The sequence below is a fragment of the Sceloporus occidentalis genome, unplaced genomic scaffold (assembly GCF_023333645.1).
Source record: "Sceloporus occidentalis isolate IW3139 unplaced genomic scaffold, rSceOcc1.0.p SCAF_5, whole genome shotgun sequence".
Taxonomy (NCBI): domain Eukaryota; kingdom Metazoa; phylum Chordata; class Lepidosauria; order Squamata; family Phrynosomatidae; genus Sceloporus; species Sceloporus occidentalis.
Genome location: NW_028316985.1, coordinates 45608935 through 45631057, shown reverse-complemented (window position 1 = coordinate 45631057; position 22123 = coordinate 45608935). Strand labels below are relative to the sequence as shown.

Sequence of the window (22123 nt, the reverse complement as noted above, 5' to 3'; positions counted from 1 at the left end):
TCTTCAATACTTTTCTAGAGGAAGGGGAAAAAAAAAAAAACAGTGATGATTACAAATAGCCAATATTCTAGGAAGAAAGCAAACCAGTGATGATTAAAAAGGTCAAATATTCCACCCAGTGATGTCACTAGGGGGTGCAGGGGGAGTACAGATCACACCAGGTGACACCCAGGGGGGGAATACACCCTGTGGGGCTGGTGCAGCTGCTGGGGTGAGTGAGAAAGGGCATCATGTCCCTTTCTAGCTTGCCCACTATCCATACAAGACCCCAAATGGACCTCCAGAGGCTGCAGTACTGCTCGTCCGAGCAGAGGGCACTGCTGGGGGAGCAGTGTTTTTTGTTTCAGTTCCAGTGTGTCTGTTCCTTCAAGCACCTGCACCAGATTCCAAATGGCCCTCTGGAGGATGCAGAATTGCAATCATCAGGGGCTGCTGGGATTGGGGACAGTGCCTAGTTTTGGTTCTGCAGCACTGCCCCCAAGCTGTGGGGGCTACTGGGGGGAGTGCCTTTTGTTTGGGGTCTGGCATGGCTTCTCCCCTAAGCAACCATGCCAGAACCTGAACGGCCATCCAGATGCTTTAGCATCCCACCTACCCAGCTGCAGTCTTGCTGGGCAGCAGTGGGCTGGCTAGGGGACAAGTAAGCAAGGCATTGGGAAGAAGGGGGGCAGTGGGGTACTCCACACACCCCCCCCCCCCACTGGATCACTGCTGCCCTCCTGCACTGAGTGACGCTAACCACAGGTACACCAGTGATTCCATCAAATACTGGACTTATACTATCTTGAGCAATATTAACTAGAATTCTGATGAACAAAGAGATTTTACAACCCTCTTTCAGTATAGAAATAGTAATATACGTTGAGATGGAAGCTAGAAGGGTAAAACTGCAAAATAAATTATTCCCCTTTATTTTCATTGCATATGTTCTATTTAACTAGAATTCTGACGAACAAAGGGGAATATATGTGTGAGTAATGGGAGGAAGAGATTCATACCTTTGTTCCAGCTCCCTGACAGTAGTAGTCTCTAGAAAGCATTCCGTGACAAAGAAAGAGGATGTAGCTTTTATAGAGTGGCCATCCCACCAGGAATCTTACAAAAAGTCTATGTTGTGTTTATCTCCTTCTAGCAATCACCACATTGTTCATGGCATAAGAAGACCATTGAATGGTTGTCCTACCCACTTCCTTTTTACCCTGGAAGACTTGATACTGATTAAAGATCTGGCCTCTGCTGGTAACAGTTGTTGCTTCCTAACATCACATATTCTCATGAGCCACCCCACAACGTGGATCCAGATATAATTTTGTTGTTTAGCATAACTGGATCAAACAGTTATTGGTGAGTATGTTCCAGATTAGGATGCAATTGGCCTGGTGAGTATGTTCTGGATTAGAGCTGAGGGTTCCTGTGGAAATATGCTGCTTAATAATATGCTCCGCAAGAACTCACCTAGCATGTCCACTTAAGTAGCTTTCTCTGTGTGCATGATGCTCCACTGGACTTATTGGAAGGGCCAATGACAATGTGAAACACCATAAAGAAAATTCTTCTGGCACATACAGCTTTTATACATTATACTTGACATGTTCAATTGGTATAGCTTGTGTTTATAATTTTTATATTTGTTCCCATGGAAAGCTAAAGTTTTAATCTTTATGTATGAAATCAGTGAAGCTTACTGAGTGTAACTCATACATTTTATTTTAATTAGAAATAAGTACAAATGACTTTTGTTGATTAGGTCATGTGATCCTGAAAAAAAAAGTCTTTCAATATTCCCATGGAAAAAATCATTTTTTATTGTCAATACACCATCATTTCCATACAACATATATGGAACAGGAAAGGTACCAGTAAGAGTGTAAATATTAATATAAAACTACTTCATTGAAGCCTGAGGGTTTCACACATGAGTTTTAATTTATTTATAAGTTGTGCTTAAAGAGCAGCACACATTCTATGACATTAGAAATTCATGAGACACTTTTTTCTTTTCAGGTTGCCTAGACTCAAACAAACTGATATTAAGCCTCTTGAAAGAAGGCCTTTGTGAAGAAGGTTTACACATGAAGGCATGAAATTCCAATGGGAATGGTGAACAGCACAAGGCATTCATTTTTCTCTTGTTTTTTTTTTTAAATTTTAAAAACTAGCTAGTAAACAGAATGTACAGCAGCTGAGACTTGGTACCTTTAACCAAAGGTTAATTGTACTGTATTGCACTCTTCAGCAGTAATTAATTTATTAAATTCTGGTTTTAGCTAAAACAAATTACTGATTGTTCTATCATATTGATAAACTAGAATGTATGTACCTCCCAGTAGCTGACACACACACACACACACATACACACACACACACTGGAAATAGCACCAGAGATGTTGTCTTTCATTTTTTCACATATTAGTGAAAAAATATTAGTTGAATCTAATAGGTTCATATTGTCATAACTAGGACTACTATTTGTTCAATTCATGATTGTTTAATTTGCAAAGTGCTTGAACAACTATTTTGTTGTCATTCTTACAAAAAAAAAACTGAAATAAATGTCTTATGATCAAAGTTCTAGAACAAATCACTAGAGAGAAATCTGAACCCACCTCTCTTCCAGATCCAAATCTATCACAGTACCCACTAAACTGTGGCATCTTATTTATTCTTTCTTTCATGCTTACTTTTTATAAATAGAAGGATAAAGTCATGGGTATAACTGGTAGAAGGGAATATCATGAAATGCCATTAATTTTCAGATTATTTCACCAATACACTGATAAACTTAAAAGTATTCTAAAATTATATTTTGACAGCACACATGGCTGGTAAAGAATTCATTAAGCAACGTATGTATATTTAAATATTATTATATGCTTCAGTACAAGCACACTAAAAAATAAACACACACAGTTACACACACTTGTAAACCTGACTGGTCTGCCTGCCTAACCTGACTGAATTCTCTTCCTGTCTGTAATTCGTTCATAAGCAAAATATTGGAGCATACTGTAATTATATTGGCATCTACAAGAGCTCTCAAATATTATGATTTTGTTATGTACTTCTCATAGGAAGGCAATAAAACAAAGTAAAAAGCAAACATCAATAAGTTAATATCCATCATTACAGTTCTTGTCAAAATATTAAAATGTGCATATCTTGACAAAAAGTCTAGTTTACTAATCAAGGAAAAAGAAGCAGTAAACTTACCTTGGCTTCTGCTTTCTTAAATTGCACAAGGTTACTCTGAATACGCGTCTGTGGTTTTTAGCCTAACCAATGGCAGTGGGGTGCCGGGTTTCTGGGAGGGTGGTACAGGAAGCTTTAATCCTGAGAAATTTCTTGATGCTTAAACACTTTCATATCACATCTTCTGAAAGAAATTTGGATGCCAGAAAAAGTTCTGTTAACTAGGTACAATTCATTTTGATGGGGGAGAGTATATTTTAAAGTCCTGTACTTCATCAACTAATTCATTGTCATTACCATGCCAAAGAATAAACAGAAAGCTTTAAGTATTTGATTCGGTGTCTTATAACTATAGCAGTAAAAAAGGTGAAGTGTCTAAACTCAGCTACAAATGTATTGCCTCCAAAGTGACTGTTTCAGTATTTATACATTATTTATTGTTATCTTATCATTTTAATATATCATCTGGACTTTTATTAGGCAAGGTACTTTTTAATTATGCTATCATCCATCTTTGCGAAAAATCTGAGAGATGTGTTGTTATTAGGAATATGAAGAACTGAGGATGAGAGGAAAATGACTTTCTTAAGGGTATTCAAAGAGCTCAAAGCTAAATTGGATCATTTGATCCAATTATCCCCAACTGAAAACATTGGGATGAATTCTTTCTAATGATAAGGAGGATTTTCTCTTCATTAATTATTACAATAAATGTTTCCTGATACATTGCATTCCAAATGGTTTTGAGTTTACTGTGGATTACTTTTAATAGCAAAAAATTCAAACAATAGAAATCACTGGGTTTATTATATTTTCATTATATTTTATTTTTTCTCTTCCTCTTCAAAAACTTGTTATTGGAAAAGAACCATCTCACAGTCCCAGTAGTTACTGTTGCATGGTATGTTAGATCTTTTTCTTTCAAGATTTTTTTCTGGATTCCATGTCAGAGGAACAGAGAATCCATTTTAGATTTTAGTTCAGATTTTAAATGAGCTATCCAGGGTTCTGAATCATAGCATGTAAACAGGTTTAGTACTTTAGATAGCTCCTTTACAGTTTGATTAAGGTCCAGAGTGGATTCACTGACCCACTGAGCCACCAGCCACCTCTCCAAGTATCCTATCAGCTTTCTCAGGAATTTTTCACTTCCTTTTCTGGAAGGAAACTACTACATTTACTGAAGCAAAGCAAGAATTCACAGATGCTATCCACTGGAAAAAAATAATCCTCCTCCACTCAGATTAATGTGTAGTTCTACATTTCTTTACTTATAGTTGAAAAAGCATAATTTAAGAAAAGAATGAGAGACAGTGTGGCATACTGGTTTGAGTGGACATTGGAGACCAGGGTTTGATTTCCAGCTCAGCCATGGAAACCCACTGGGTGACCTTTGGCAAGTCACACTCTCTCAACCTCAGGAGAAGGTAATGGCAAACCTCCTCTGAACAAATATTGCCAAGAAACCCCCATGATTTAGGGTCTCCCTAAGTCAGAAATGACTTGAAATCGCACAACACACTCCCTCGGAGAGTGGTGGAGTCTCCCTCCTTGGCGGTCTTTAAGCAGAGGCTGGGTGGCCATCTGTCAGGTATGCTTTGGTTGAGAGTTCCTTCATGGCAGGGGGTTGGACTGGATGGCCCTTGTGGTCTATTCCAACTCTATAATTCTGATTCTAACAAACAAAAACAAAGGAAGGAATGCAAATAGAAAATATTTTTCAGTAAACTATATACATTTTTGACTATTTTATACCAACCACAGAGTTTACAGAAGGAATTCTTTTTTTAAAAAAAAACATCACCTGTCCTTTTGGCAGGGAGTGCAGAAGACACATGGTCCAAACCCCAATTCTAGTGTGAACATTCCAGGTGATGACCAGTACAGTACTGGGTCCATGGTATACCCTCCTTATAATGCATTAAAAAAACTTATCCTTTCTTCCAGATCTTCCCAGATCTGGAGCCTTCTATAGTGATACTGGGCAGCTGTTCACACACATGTCCAAATGTACTGCCTGGCATGGCTACCACCACAGAGGGTCAATCACTCTGAGGTCAAAACAAGGAATCCAGCAATGTGATCAAGTCTGGATGCATTGTTGTGACCTCAGAATGAGTGACTTGCCATGACCACACTTTGCCACACAGCAGGATGTGTGTACAAACAGTTGTTCCTCATTGCAATGGAGGGTCCCAGGTTAGCTCTGGAGCCAGGATACTTTGGCCTGCTTCCAGAGTATTCTGGCTTGTGTAGGCACCACCCTAGCTAAATGAACACTTCAAGGCCAGATTCCTGTTGGTTACATACAGATAAAAAGAGGTTATATGTGTTTATGTCTAATTTTGGAATGCTGAGGAGATGTTCAGTACTTCCTAGTGCAACATCCACCACATCTTGCAAAGCAGCTTCCAAACACTCTCAATGGGAGCATATCATTTTTCAAAGTCCTTATGTAAAGCCTGCAGAAAGTCTTCCATCCTTCTCTTCCTGTCCTGCATTTAATATACTACCACTGCATGTTTTCTCAGGCACAGTATAGGCCAGTTGTTGACTAAGTTCCAAAGTACTTTAGCTACTCCCTGACTTAAACTCCTGGTCAAATATTATAGCCAGAATCTATTCTGTATGCCATTGACTACCAGCATCAAGCTTGCTTTAGTTTCCTAATTAAACAATTGAGATACTGAATATCCCCCAGGCAAGGTACTGTCTCTCCCAGCATGTGGCCCTGCAGTTGGAAAATTATGCACTACAGACAGGAATGACATTGATAAGAAATTCAAAGACACAGCCGTGTTAGTCTAGAAATTTAATATGCAAAGGGATATTGATGAGCAACCTGGGAAATAACAAGACCAGTCACAAGAAGATGGGTTTGAAACTGGGTCACTTTAAAGATTTCCATACCTGGCTCCATCGCTGGTCAAACGTGGCTCAAATGTCCTTAAAAGGTGGAGGAACCACACGTGTCTGGAAGACAGGTGTGCTTCTTCAATCACTGGGGAATCATCACTTCCTCCTTAGCTTCCCTGAATTGTTGCTGGGGAGCAGATTTCCTATGAACGCAAAGTTTGTGTTAATAGGAAATCTGCTCCCTTTGCGATGATTCAGGGATGCTAGAGGGAGTGGCGAATGCATGACAATTGAGAAAGTGCACCTGGCATCCAGACACACGTGCTTCCTCCACCTTTTAAGGACATTTGAGCCATGTTTGACCAGTATGGAGCCAGGTATGGAAATTGTCTATATTAACTTAAACTATTTAATGTTTAGTCGAAGGCTTTCATGGCCTGCATCCATAGTTTTTTGTGGGTTTTTTGGGCTATGTGGCCATATTCTAGCAGAGTTTCTTTCTGACGTTTCACCAGCATCTTCAGAGAATGTTTTCCTAGAAAGGACTTGGCTATATATATTGTGTGATCTGGAAAGGCAGGAGTGATTTGCATGTGTATTGTTGTTTGCTAATGGCCTTGAGGACTGCCATTAGCAACCAGCAATACACATGCAAATCACTCCTGCCTTTGCAGATGACACAATATATATAGCCAAGTCCTTTCCAGGCAAACATTCTCTGAAGATGCCAGCCACAGATGCTGGCAAAACGTCAGAAAGAAACTCTGCTAGAACATGGCCACATAGCCCAAAAAACCTACAAAAAACTATTTAATGTTTCTTCTGGAGAGCTGCAAGAAAGGCTGGATCAGCTTAGTGTGAGAGGAGCTGCAGCAGCTGGTCTCTTACCCAGACCTCCCCTGCAGCTTCTGCTGGGTGATAACAACTGAACCCCGAGAAAAATCCAAAAGCTGGGTTACTCCCTGGCCAGCCTGCATTAGGAATATAAATCCAAAAGTCCCTTCCTCAAGCCATGGGGCTTAAAGAGACTATTTATCTTTCAGGGCAGCCTTACGGTAATACACTTTCTCCATCTCTCAGGTCCAGGGCCCTAAAGAGACAGTTCCAGAGACCTCCCTTTCACAAAACTTACTGCTCTTGGTGGTCACCAAACTCTAAATCTCCCCCACTCCTGTATAGGTGACAGCATAATTAGATACTACCCCCACCAATTATCCCTCTCTGGCTGTAACAGTATGAGTTAGGCAAAAAAGCCTGTAGAAAAGTGAAAAAATTCGTACTTATTATTATTATTATTATTATTATTAACCTTTATTTATAAAGGGCTGTAAATTTACACAGCACTGTACATACAATCTTTTTAACCTAGTCACTAAGTGGCCAAGAAAACTTCATACTGTGTCAGCAGCGGAAGGATGGGTTGAGTGCAGAAGCAAAGAGGAAGCATCCAGGGATGGCAGTGCTTTAAGTAGCGTCTAGCTCTGACCCCAATTCTGCCCACTGTGGCATTGCTGCCGCAGTGCAAATTAATTGGTCTCTCCTTCCTGGGAGGCCATCAAAATGTGCCACCTCCCACCATAGCCACTGCAAAGGGATATTTGAGAATAACTGAGAGGAAAACCCTGGCAGCATTGCTTATAGAATTGAGTCTAGTTCCTCATTCATCTGAGAAAGTAGACTCAAGTCTACAAAAGCTCATGCTACCAACATCTTTCTTTCAGTTAGTCTCAAAGGTGCTACAATGTCCCTTTGCATATTGATAGGAAATGTCATCTTTGGGGCAAGGTTAATTGACCTAATGCTTCTGTAATGTCTTTCTAAAGTGGGTGTTTGTCTGAGTCATTGCTACCTTTGGCTAAGCCAGTTATTGTGTCTCATGATGTCCAAGTGGGCACTCTTTGTTTGAAAAGGTTTCTTTGCTTTAGCAAGTATGCTGATGTATGCCTCAATTCCCCTAAACTGAAAGGTAGTATTCTGGTAGTATACCTTGGTTCAAATTTTGATCAAAAGGGAGAAATCAGCCAAGAAGCCAGAAGAAGACTAGAGACTGGAGAAGTGAACATGTAAAGATATAGTTTAGCACACTAAAATAAGGATAGTCCAAGCCATTGGATTTCCCTTCATAATGTACAGATGTGAGAGCTGGACAGTAAAGCAAAGCAAAGCAAAGCAAAGCAAAACAAAACAAAACAAAACCAAAACAGAAAGACCCCCCCCCCAAAAAAAAATCATTTGAGATTTGATGCTGGAACACCATACTGAGGATACTGTGCATGGCCGAGAAACATACATGGGCTCTAGAACAGATCAATCCTGAATTCTTTTTGAAAGCTAAGGGCCCGAACAGATGGGCCAAAATAAAGCTGCTTCAGATCATTTTGGAGGTATGTTGTTTCAATGACACACACATCTTAAGAGGCCAGAAGCTGTGCCAAAGCTGCACTCCAGTCCTTAGGACTGGAGCGTGGCTTTGGCGTGGCTTCCAGCCGCTTAGGACACATGTATCATTTAAACAGCACACCTCCAAAGTGACCCAAAGCAGCTTTATTTTAGCCTGTCTGTTCGGGCCCTAAGATTACTAAATTGTGGCTGTTGTACTTTGGCCACATCATGAATCAAAATGAATCATTAGAAAAAACAATGATGCTAGGAAAGGTATAAGGCAGAGGAAGAGAGGAAGACCTCATGCCCGATGGTTAGACACAATCAAAAAGACCATAGGCCTGTGCCTGCAGGGCTTGTGCAGTTTGCTAGAGGACAGGGAGCCTTGAGATGTCTCCTCCATGGCGTTCAGGGTGACTAGATGTTCTAACTGCAAAGGAGGACAAGGCACTGAAAAATGTAGGACATTCAAGAAAAATATAGGACATTACCAAATAAAAGCTTAAAATACCCATATAAATGTAAATTCATGTTTCTCAGTGATGCTCAAAATGGAGGACATTTTGAAATTCCTCCTGGACAGAAGGTTGAAATATAGGACATGTCCTGGAAGACATCTGGTCAACCTGATTGGGTCGTCATGAGCCGAAGTCAATTCAAAGGCAGCTAACAACAACTAACAATTGTGGGGGGAAGGTTCAACTGAAACCAAGAACTGAAGCTGCCTGCCTCCTCCTGGATGCCCCTTGCTGAGCTGAAATCACTCTTTTAGACCCTCCCCCCCCCGAATTGGACGTTTGGCCAGAAAATCTTGTGAGTTTATTTTCTTTCTCAGAGTCCTGGCTCTGGTTCAGAGAATTGTAACTTGTCCTCCTTTTCATGTGCTCTTCCAGCCATGAGGGCTCCCTAGCTTTTCATAAATGCAATGGGACCTAGGAGTGGTAATTTCTGTCTCTTAAATCTATATTCTGTGTAGTGCTTTCCCTGCACATTGCAGCTCCCTGAAATTTCTGCCTCTTACTCTGTTGTGTGTGTTTGTGTGTGTGTGTGCTTTTGTCTGCACCTATGGATTAGGGAAAGTCTTACATTGGTCTTACTCTTGAAATTCTCTCTTTCATCTCTTCCTCCCCTTATTAACCCCTATAGCTTCAAACTACTCTTAATTCCAAACCCTCACAGAATTGAAAGTCTGCTGTTCTGTATGTACTTTTGCCATTTATGAAGCTCTATTCATCTTCCTCAGGGCAACTATTGTATATATCTTGATTGCTGTATGTAAAAAATAAAAATCCCCTTTTGAGAGAGTTTTGTATGAACGTGGATTTGCCTGACACACTATTTGCCAGAGTTACAAGATGACAGCCATGTATACGCAGAACATGTGTATGTTCTGATGGCATATCTGGTAACAGCCTAGCTTTGTAGTGTCCACCTGTCCTATAGATCTTTGCCCCCACCTCACCTGTGGATCTCCAGCTCTTTCAGACTTACGATTAGCCTTTTGGTTACTTCTCTAACCAATGCTCTTCTTATCCAATTTTTGAGTTTGGGTAGATGACCTTATCTAGGCATATTCTTTCCATTATATAATAGAGGACTTTATGGTGCTTCAGGGAATATTCATAATTTGGGATATTTTTCATAGCCCATCCTTGATTTGTACTTTTGCACAACTTCCTTTTCACAATAGTCACTTGGGGCATGATGTTGTTAGTTAAGTAAAGTAACAAAGTACTTGGTCCATGATGTTGTTAGCTTAGATATGTTCTCTAACTCCAGGGCCTTCCAGAGGCATATGCATTTAATCTGGAATAATACAGCACTGAAACTGCACACAGGTGGGTTTAGGAGACCAAGAACACCCTGCAACAAAGAGGGTGAATACTTTCGCAACCAATAAATGCCATTTTGTTCTTGTTTACTTAATCTTTGAAAATATTTTGCACCTTTCTACTGTTGATTATCATGTGTACAAAGTGACAAATTTAATCTGGGATAGTTTGTCAAGTAACAAAGCTAATTAGGTTCACTTCAGGTCTAGGCAGTAACACAACAAAACATGGGAAAGTCAAGCAGATGTGCCTATAAATATTTTTACTCTTGGTCTTTAGGAATAGTCACATGTGGACTGTTTGTCTAGCAGACAGATTTCCTATAAGACATTCTCACTGCTATATATATATATAGGATTCCTTTGTTCTATCCTTTTCTGATAATACAGTTTGGTAAATAACTATATTATTCATGGGATTAGAAAGCCCTACTTAACTGAGCCTTAATAATGACTGGCATGGCAGATTTTCCTCAGAATCTACAAAATTTCTTTTGATATTTTTTTCAGTCCCAGATCTTTGATTGAACAACATACAAACTCTAGCAGGGCCATGATGCCCAAAAATCTATGTTTGGTTGAATGGATTTTGCCAAATGAAAGTTTGGAAAGAAAGTTGTCCAGTTTTTAAAAAATAATACAGTGGGTCCCTAGCATCCACTGGGATTTGGTTTAGGACTCCTGTGGATTTCAGATCCATGCTCAAGTCCCATTAAATACAATGACCTGGCAAAATGGTGTGGCTTATATAAAATGGCAAAACAACGATTTGCTTTTTTTAAAATTTATATCTTTTTAAAAAATAATAATTGCAAGCTGTGGATGGTTGGATCCATGGGTACAAAATCCTTCAATATGGAAGACCAATTGTACAATATTTATAAATGGGCAAGTAAAAATATCACCTTATATTCAAATCTGTTTTTGTTGTTATGCTGCCAGAGAGTAAGTGGGAGCAGTAACCCACTCATGGGATATCCCAGTGTAGAAAAAAGAGGTAATTTTCATCAGTCCGTACTTCAAGTGTCCTATAGATTCCCGATCTCCTATATATTAAAGTTCCTGCACTTTATGAACCTGAAATAATAATCCAGACACTTTTATTACTAGACTGATTAGATGCTGTGCTTCTTTTTATACATTTGACCTGCTTCTTTTCATTTTATTCTTATAATCCCATATATTTCAGGCTATGTCATCATTTTAGGATAATTTTTACATATATGCAAAAGAAAGATCATATATCAAATGTACATACAATAAAAATGTAATGCTGACTATAATGGCATGATTTTAAACATCTACTATTAGTCTGAAAAAAATATGAACATTTAGAAGACTGGATTAATATTCAATTATTGAGTAATCCAGTATTTGGAAATATTAACTGGATTTATCTGTTGTTTATGATTTTATTTCTATTTTTCTCTATTCCTTAAATTTGGGTTTGGAACATGAATCTGAATCCAATTTAAAAGAACCACTTTCACTTAAATTTTCTTATTTGAATATCTGCCATGTGGGAAACATTTATCATCTATTTCAAATTGACAGTATTTATTATATTGAGGGGTTGTTGTTGCTGTTTGCTTTCTGGTCTCATTATGCTCTTTTTCCAAAAAGTTTACAGTTTTAAAGCAAATAAGCAGGGAAGAGAGAAAGTGAGAATTAAAATTACAAAATCTGCATTGACAACCAGGTTCCATAAAATTATGTTTAATGAGGTATTATGACATCTTGATGGTCAGGACTCTGTAGTTAATGCCTGCAGAGCTGAATATTATTTTGAAAGGCATATGTATTAAGAGAACTCAAAATTTTGTTCCAGGATCTATCATCTCATAAAAGACTACAAAAAGTTGGAATATGATGCACACCAGGTTTTTCCATCTTTGCATCCAACAAATGATGATGACTGGGAGGGGGGAAAAACCCCACACATAATCACTGTCATCTGTTCTGTGCAAGCCTCTTGGCCCTGCTGGATGCAGCTGTGTTCTTTTTCTTTGCACTGGAAATTTAGCAAAGCAGGAAACCTGCTTCTTCAGAGCTTGGAAACCTTTTTTTAAAACCTGCAACTCCCAGAATTCCTAGTTCAAACTAAACTTTCCAATACTGGTAATATTACTGTTGGTTTTTTCACTTCCCGTGTATATCTAAATCTTGTGTATATTTCTTCTGGATCTTGTTGCAAGTTACTTTCACAGTACTTTAAAAAAAAATTCGAGAGGGCTTTTTCTTGGTGCCATCAACCTGCAGTTGTGTGGATGGGGGTTTACAGTGCAAGGAAATACTGGCTATCTCATTTCAGAATGTCTCCAAAATTTCATAAACTGATATAAATCTCAATCACAACAGCATACACAATTCTAGCTTTTGTAATTTGAGCACTAAACACCATCCGTTAGTTTAAAAAAATCTAAATATTTGTGCTGGTCCTCAACTAATCAGGAGAAAATTTCAAGATCTGAATGCAAGGTTTAGCACTTCTCCTTCTTTGCTGTTTCCCTGATGTAAACTGATTTATTAGACACAGGGAGAAAAGGGACAGATACTCATATTTTACTTGTCTTTCCCCCTGCTCAACTAAAATCTGTTCAAGGAAACAGGCTACTTGCTTTTAAGTAACACATGAGAAAGACTTTTATGTCTCAGGAATGGCATGAAGGGAAAGGGTTGTTCTCCACACTCCTACCAGTATCATGAGCCTGATCTTAACTAAATAATAAATGTTGGTAATTCCAGTCCCAAATCCCATGTAGCCACCTCAATACCATGTCAACACTCTATGTTCTCCTCCTGCATATGACAATGCTATTCATAAAACAAGTCTCAAAAGCAGCAGACATAAAAGTAACTAGTCTGAAGTCTGCAACATAGGAAATTATGATACAGTGGATGGGCAGCAGCATGATATGTGGTTAGTGTTGGACCTGGGGTATGGAGGCCTAGGGGCATTTCCTTGTAATGAAGACTCTGGATGGACTTGAGTGCAAGCTTTTTTTGTATATATTTTCCCCTTCCCCTACCAAGGAGAGAATGATATGTGCAGTAAAAGGCCATTTGTCACACTCTCTGACCCAGGATTAACCTTGCGTGCTGAGATTATTTATTGCTTCTGTGATAGCTCCCATATCTTGACCAGGATAATTCTTGGCTTAACACTCTGGGCCTTCAACACACTTAATCTTTGCAGGAAATCTTTAGGAAGCAAAGTATATAATGAAACAAAAGTGAGGATTCACATTTGTTTAATAAAGCATCATCAGTGACAATCATCATACAAAATTGTTCTGTTTTCAATAAATAAATTACTATGGCTAGGGTTAATCTAGTTCTGTACAATTTCACATGCAAGTCTACTTCTTCATAAATATAATAATGAATACAATAGAGTAAGTGTAGCAATATATTTTGCCATAAGAGTCATGTTAGTTGCCAGAAACTATAATAAATTTCACTTTGAAAATAGTGACACTTTTATTGGCCAGCCAACATGCACAAAATACATCATGGAAGATTTCAAAGCTCTGCTGGTTTCTTTATCAGGCAAAAGAAGTTTTAAAGAAACCATACAAAAGAAAAAAAACTCACAAGAATTTTCACAAGGTTTATTGAAATAGAAGTTTCATTGTAGATACTTGCTTTCTGTTATGGCTTATTAATACTGTTAAGGCTTATTAATACTGGTCTAATGTACATTTTGAAAACATAGAAAATTAATTTTGGATTGTATAGGCCTGCTACTATCATAAGCCATGAGAGCAAATAGATTGAGAATGTAATGAGCATAGCATAAGATAAATAAACTAAATAATATAGGAACTTTTTTAATTAAAAGGACATGCTGCAAGTAACGAGAGATAGAATGTCTTGATTGTAAAAATTAACTGAGCTTGTGAGATGTTACATATTTATTGTATCCCTCCACTCCAAATATTTGACCTTCATCTTTCAAAATATTTCTGTTGTAAATGCCTTAACAGTTAATGAAGTACAATTGGGAGTGGTTGCTAACAGCTTATTTTCCTGCTGAAACCTATCTGCCTAAAATGTATTGGAATGTTCATATTTCATAATTATAGTAAAAATCCCAAATGGATATTTTACTATTGCTTAATACCTGTTTTGAATGCACTGTTCCTATATGAATTCCACAGGGTTTTCTTAAGTAAGGAATACTCAGGGATGGTTTTGCCAGTTCCTTCCCCTGCAATATAGCTTACAACACCTGGTATTCATTGGTGATCTCCCATCCAAGTACTAACCAAGGCTGATCCTGCTTAGTTTCCAAGATCAGACAAGATCTGGTGCCATTAGGATATTAAGACAAATGGCAAAACATTTATTTATTTGATTTTAAATGGAACCCGCAATGAGAAAAACACCCTCTTCAAAGCTGTCTTTAAAATAAAGCAAGCATGAGGAAAGTTACAGTCCGCCCTCCCCATATGCAGGGGATCCGTTCCAGACACACACACCTTGCACATCAGGAAAAGAACATATACTCAAGCCCTATAGAAAATAATGGGGCACGTGCTTGCAGTGGTGCACGGGACTCATGGCACAAATACGCACCCCATTATTTCTGCTGGGGTTTGCCTTCCACGTAAGTTCAAAGCCATGAAAGGCAAGCCAATCTATAAGGAGGGCCAACTGTAATTGGAGAATAACCATAAAGACAAAAACAAACAAAAAAATACAAAGAAAACCAAAAGTATAACTGGGAGATGTGAAAAGTATAGCAAGTGAAATATCAGCCAAACATGTTCACTGTCAGAGAAACAATAACTGCAACACTGAGTTGTCCTTAGATAACAACCGCCTGAAGGAGCCGGAAGCATAACATGAGATCAAATGGGATTGGAGGTTTGATTTCATTGCCATCCAGACGGAGATATCGAAGGCGTGGCAGATTTCTCTCATAGACATAATCTCCTGGTATAGGTATCGGACACATCTGAGTTCCATTAACACCTAAACATAAAACAGACAAGTGTGTAAGAAAAGTTATTTGGAGAAAAATCTCTCCCCTCCCTCAGTAATTAACACATTATGCACTTGTACATCTAAGCTTTACTAGGGAGCCAATAAGATCTGCCATGTAAGCTAGGAAAGACAAGGAAATATGTTAAGAGGAGTAGCTGGTTAGCTGTCAGCTAATGGCAGGATGAATTGTAGCCTTAAATTTGATGATGCCTTCATCACTCCTGAAAACTATAAGAATGTGAAATTTCCTTGTTTAAGTTCTTGGATATCTCTGCATCAAGAAATGTGATTGTATCATTCAGCCCAGACAATTAAAAATGGAATCAGGGTTCTCTTTAATCATTCTAGTTTATTCTTACTAACCAAATCCTTGAAGTAGTGGTGGATAATGGTCCCCACTTTACTGGAGCACAAATCCATTCCAGGGTTTAGTCAGAGCTTTAAAGCAGTTTTAAGAACTTTCAAGTACCCTGGGCAACTCCTTTCAGGGTCAAACCTGGATTTACCACCCAGCTAATATGAAAGCAATGAGTGCTGACAAGGCACAGGGATCTAACTTTTTTTAGCAGACTCTAAAAGCAGTTTAAAAACCCCTTGGCATTAGTAGTCCTGTCCAACTTTAAGTATTAAAGCATTAAAATATGACCTCCTAAAGGTCATATTTAAATAATTCAGCATCTTAACTGTAGCAAACTTTGCTGCCAAAGAAACCATGTGCATACTAACAACACACTATTTGCATAGTCCAGCAAAATCTAAAAATGAAAGTGTAAAAGCAATACATTTGCACTTCAAGCTCATCCTAAATGGATTAAGGCAATTTGGAACATAGACTTGGTGAACAAAATCTAGACAAAAGGGAAAAGTGCCTTAAAAACTAGATTAAGCCACAGTTTTTCTGCTTACCTTACTGCTGCTGAATGGTGCTGTAGAATGCTGCCATTTCTAATGTAAAGTGTGGGAAAGTATGGAACAGGTACATTTTGTGGGGGTGAGTTATGGCTGTAGGATTGTTGTTGTGTTTTCTGGGGATGAGAGTGGGTTTCCATGGCCAAGCATGGACTCAAACCCTGATTTTGAGAGTTGTAGTCCAGCAGTGAAACCACCCAAGTTTAAATACCTGCTCATTTTTTTTAGATGGCTGGTTCAACCTGGTTCAATGCACACATCTAGGTTTAGTTTAGATGGCCATTATGAATGAATTGTGATAAGGATGTATAGTAAGCTTCTCCAAGTTACAAGAGATCGTGGTGGTGATAGTGATGTGTATAAAGAATCTAATATGAAAGATTTAGCTGCTGAATTCAAACAACTTGAGAATTGCTGCTTCCTTTTTGCCCAGTATCTATAATAAATAATCTTGGTAACATTTTAGCAGCTGTTTCTGAGACATGGGACGTTGCAGTGCTGAGGAGGCAGAAGTTGCACCTGATGGATTGTCCCCTTCTGTGCAGGCCTCTTAGCACTGTAACAGATATGCAGAACTGGCAGACTTTTCCACTGTTCTGTATAATAAGATAGTAACCAAGCAGTCATTATTTGTATCTCTTCATAGTTGTTGTTGGTTGATGTTTTTGCTTTCTTGCTATATTGCAGAACAGAATACAAATGTTTCTAAAGGAATGTCTGGATCAGCTTTGCACAGGACAATATGTCTGGACAATAGCATGCATGTGTTGGGAGTTTATATCCATAATGTATAAGACAGTGTTTCTAACTTCCTTTGTGTATATGAAAGGGGGTGGTTACGTTGGCTCCCTTTCTGAGTGATCTGCCTTGCATATGTTTTGAGTTCTCTGCCATGGATTCACTTCATTTGTTCTGTAGCTTGTGGTTAGGCACAGTTCCTTTATGAATGTTCTAATTCGACTGGATTTGAGCTTTCTGCCATAATTATTCTTTGAACTAGAGGCTCTTAGTGTTTCCCAGCTCTAACATGAGTAAATTGTTTTCTAGACGGCTTTGTAAATGACAGTTCTGCAATGTTATGAGGGGTGTGTGCATATGTACAAATTACATGGCTTCAAGTATAAGTATACCTTCAAGTATAAGTAAGCTGGGCTCACCCAGTTCAGGTGTACATTTTAGTGACTGATTTGTGGTTGTGACAGAAGTAGAGTCAATTCCTGGTGGCCCGGTGGTTAAATGGCTGTACTGCAGCCACTCACTCACAAACCACAAGATTGTGAGTTCAGTACCAGCCAGGGGCTCCAGGTTGATTCAGCCTGACATCCTTCTGGAGGTCACTAAAATGAGTACCCAGCTTGCTGGGTGCAGTTAGTTTACGCTTTGTAAACCACATCCGTAAGCGTTATAGAAATGTATTTCCTATTGCTATCAAAACCATTGCCCTGGTATCATGCAGGAATGCATTGCCTGTTCATAAGCAGATAGGATATCTGTATATCTTAGGCAAGTGCAGACAAAGCATAATTGATCAAATGTTGTTGGAGTGCAATTCTCATGGGCAGTAGCCAGAAAAACCAGTGGAAAGGGGTTATGGAAAGTGAAGTCTAAGACTAGAGACTCATAAGTCCTTTCCTCCTGACTTAGTGGAACAAATCATTTCATTAAGCTCCTCCCCTTTAGTCTCTAACATTTGCCTTGAACTCTCATGCAGACCAGAACTTTGTTTTTCAGGAGTTCTCAATCCTATCTGCTGACATATCACCTTGCAATAGAAGTACTGCCCTTACCATTGACAGAGACAACACATTTCATAGTTCTGTGAAACCTAGACAATACTCACCAGAAGAAGCACTGGATAATGTTCTCCAGGTAGTCACTGTAATCAACCTTCATTCACTATCTGATCAATAGTCATTTTACACTGATAGGCTAACTAGAAATAGTTGACAATTCCATAGAATTTACATGTCGAGGGAAACGTACCCATATCTCTTTAACTGCATTAGGTTTTTCTGGTTAATTAAGCATGGAGCTGATTTGTCAGTTCATCTACTGACAGCACACTGGCATTTTTTCAAGGGGAGGGGGAAAGAATATATGTATGTGTGTGGATATGTGTTGCTTTGTGCCTCCAGGTATGGAGTGACCCTAAAGTTATCATAGAGTATTCTTGGCAAGTTTCTTTAGGGGGAGGGTTGCCATTGCCATCTTCTGAGGGTGAGAGAGTGAAACTTGTCCAAGGTCACCCAATGGGTTTTATGCTCAAGTGGGAAATCAAACCCTCATCTCTAGAGTTGTAGCCCAATATTACATACTATATATATATATTCCTTCCTGTTTTGTGCTGTGTGCACCACGATCCTATACATGCAACTGAGAAATCCATAAAAAAACCCAGAAGACTGTTAAAAATATAGACAAAGATTTTTCACAGTTAACACTTCTACCTTAGATTGCTGGGGAACACTTACTGTTGATCTTGTTGTTATCAAGATGTAGGTGCTCAAGGTGAACACTGATAGCTGGGATTCTGGTGAGTGCGTTGTAAGACAGCTGAAGGTCAAGAAGAGATGAAATATTGAAGACTTTGATTGGCAGACCTTCATCAGTTAATTTATTGTTATTCAGGCGAAGGAAAATCAGTTTGAGCATAGTATCAAAGTAATTTTCTGGTATTGCTTCAATGGAGTTATTGTCCAAAAACAACTGCATTACATTTGCAGGGAGGATTGGAGGCATCTGAGTAAGTGAATTTTGAGCAATGTTAAGTTGCATGAGGTTGTTTAGCCCTTGGAAGGTGGTACTTGAGAGAGTACTGTCCAGCAACTTATTTTGGTGCAGATCTAGCATGGTGAGGTTTTCCAAATTACTGAAGACTCCTTCAGGGACTGTAGTGATCTTGTTTCTTGCCAAACGCAGCTGCTCCAAGCCTGTGGGTAGTGGAGCTGGTACCTCTGATAACTCATTATCTTCAAGGAACAAATACAACAGACCTTTAAGGTTGCTGAATACACCTTTCTCAATTCCAGTACTAGTGATTTTGTTCTTGTTCAGGTTTATCCATTTTAGCTGAGTGGCATTCACAAAAGATTTCTCTGTAACAGCTTCAATGAGATTGTTTTGGAGATAGAGATACCTGATTCTTGCTGGGATGGCAGGTATTTCTTTAAGTTCCTTGTTGTCACAGTATAAAGCATTTGGGAAACTAGGAGGACAAAAACATTCTTGTGGACACTCAAAGCTGTAATAAGACCAGTCGTATGGATCCCCATAATCAATCGTTCTGATACTCCGCGTCCACACAGCACCAGTCAGGAAGACTACCAAAAGGCTGAAGTAGAGTTTTGCATGCATTGTTTACCTTAGAAAGAGGGGGGAAAGTAGTTAAAGAAAGTGTGTTATCTTCACAGTGTCTTTCCCCCCCTAAAAGCTACAATGTATACTCCTTATATTCATGAACAAAATTCGAGAGTTGTTATTTTTGCATAGAAAAAAATGTTTCTATATATAGTATCACTGACATTTCAATGGTATTTTAGCTTGTCAATTTTGCACTATTTCATCTGCAAAAACTCCTGCTTCACCTGAAAAAAAGGAAGGCTGACATGATTGCCTTTAAAGATAGTGAAACAGCGAGAGTTTGGTTTTCCTTTGAACATCTCACGTGTTCTTTTGTAGTCCTAGTTAGAGGGGCATCTGGATCAGATTTTCTAGGCCCAGATCTCAACACACACAAGAGGAAGATCAAAGAATATTTTAACAGCTGTTCACTGGTCCCTAGATGTCTGGAGAGATTTGTTTGAGAGAAAAAAACTATTTCCCTCCTTCAGTCACTCCCCTGTGTCCCATATTATTGCCTTTCTTACATTAAACAACTAATTCTGTTTTTATTGCTTGACATGTGCTCAGTTTCTTTGTCCAAATCCTTTTTAAAATTGTTCCCATTAAGTCTGACTTTTCCATTGCTATATGCCCAAACCCAAAAATGCAAAGCCAAGTGCCTATAATACACTAGATTAACAATGCACCTCAAATCACAATGTTTGTTTTGTTTTATAAAATCATTATATAAATGATATATAAAAAAGAAGATGAGAATAAGTCAGCTGCAGGCATACTCTGAAGTGCCACACAGATCTGGGGGTGGGGGGATAGTTGTGTGGCTTAGGTGGCAACAATAGCATTAAAGCTGAGAACAATAAGAATCAATAATGCAAGGGGAAAACTAATGCCCTCTCTTTAAAAACAATAGCTAAGATATGCTCCTATTCCAAAAGAAATCAAGTCCTGTATCTCAAAGGCTTAATATCCTTTGAAACTGCTGGACAGTGGCTGAAATAATAAGAGGATATGAGACAGAGAGAAAGAACGGAGGGAGGTTAAATGATTACCCAGGGAGTCATATTTGATTCAACACATTGTCTCTGACATCTTTTGCTTACATAAATATCTATATCCAATTCTCAACAGCAATAAAATCAGTAATGAAAATATTTTACCTTGCATATGATAGGTGGTGATTTCTGGAGGCTGGAAAAAATCATTTAGGCACAGCAGTCTTTTATTCCTTTCAACATTTTTTTTTAAAAAATGAACCCTTTAAAAGGTATACCATGAAATCCTAAAATATACAGCAGTAATCCCCAAGCACATTACCCAAGACACCTAACATTCTTTTATTTCTAATTTGACAGTGCTTCAGAATCTAGCTTACCTCAGTTTTCTTGGATTCTCTTCTGTTCTTCCTATTGGCCACTGGTGTTAGACTGTAAGAGGTTGACTCAGGCAACACACAGTCTTTTATGAATACAGCCTAATATATACGCATCAATGACTACGACTATTAACCCCTAAAATCACTATGTACCTCAGCACCCCTACAAACTATAATACAGGAAATCCTGGATTTCATATCAAGCTGCTACCACCCTCAAGGTCATTCCCAGAGAGGCTAAACTCTGATTTTAAAGCATAGAGAGATTGAGGCAGAAATCAGGTGACTATTAGTATTTGATAACAAATACGTTAAATAATTTTGAAGCTATCTAAATTAGGAAGAAAGAATTAAAACTAATACCATATGTTCCTGTGGAAACTTATTATTTGATTCTGATCAAAAACAGATGCAGAAAAGCTTTCAAATGTATGATTCTTGATTAAGAAAACTAAGGAAGACTGCTAAGAATTTTTAAAATATTATTTAATACACTATATTTTATACACTATTTCAATGTTGTGGAATTGTTTGATATCATTCGGTACATATTTTTAGTTCTCTACATTTTGTCTTACAAGAAATGAAACGTTTTAATAGAATTGACTGTGTGCGCCACCTGTTCTAAATTATGTTCTTCACAGTTATTGAGCCAATTATGCCTTTTACACCTAATTACTCTTAAGCATTCGTTTCCTATCCAGTTTTATAACTAAAAGAATATGCATATCACATGAGTCTTTTTTTAAAAAAGCAAAATCAAAGTGACTACTGCCAGTACAGCCACAACTGAAACTCAGAAACTATTTGTTGCTTTCAAATTGGATAATGCAGCTGGGTAGGTGGGTTGGGAGAACAGCCAAAGATAATGGGAGCTCCATGCCTTCACCTGAGAGACAGCAGTTTGAAGGTAGCTGGGGGCCAAGACAGACAGGCCAAAAGTGCCGTGCTGCCACCGATACAAGGGTTAGGGACCATGCAGTAACCGCATGCTCCCTAACCCTAGTACGTGTGGGCACCGCCATGATTACATGATGTGTCATGTGTGATGCGTCCAAACTGTGCATCGCACAGGACACATCATTGCGCTGCTGGAGGGCACTTCGCTGGTGTGGCAACAACATGGCCATGGCAATGATGCAAAGGGGTCACCCCTTTCTTCCCTTTAGGGTCAGGGTGCTGGTGGGCATAAAGCCTCAAGGGCACTCCTTTTTTTATTAATATATCTTTATTTTACAAAGCTTGCGTTTTTA

General features: G+C 38.6%; 1 protein-coding gene across 1 annotated transcript; it reads right to left on the bottom strand.

Annotated features, from left to right (window-relative positions):
- Positions 1–15041: 15041 nt before the first annotated feature.
- On the bottom strand, positions 15042–20728 carry LOC149312113 (keratocan-like). Its single transcript, XM_089526791.1, has 3 exons — positions 20656–20728; positions 18628–19517; positions 15042–15235 (listed from the first exon to the last, which is right to left on the bottom strand). The coding sequence occupies exons 2-3, from the start codon at positions 19508–19510 to the stop codon at positions 15069–15071; spliced, it is 1050 nt and encodes a 349-aa protein (XP_089382917.1). The 5' UTR covers positions 19511–19517; positions 20656–20728; the 3' UTR covers positions 15042–15068.
- Positions 20729–22123: the final 1395 nt, after the last annotated feature.

Excerpts from the sequence above, each read along its gene's own strand:
- LOC149312113 (XM_089526791.1), bottom strand. The coding sequence starts at position 19,510 with ATGCATGCAAAACTCTACTTCAGCCTTTTGGTAGTCTTCCTGACTGGT. Across the intron at positions 15,236-18,627 it reads TGATAACAACAAGATCAACA|GTGTTAATGGAACTCAGATG; the intron begins GTAAGTGTTCCC and ends TTTTATGTTTAG.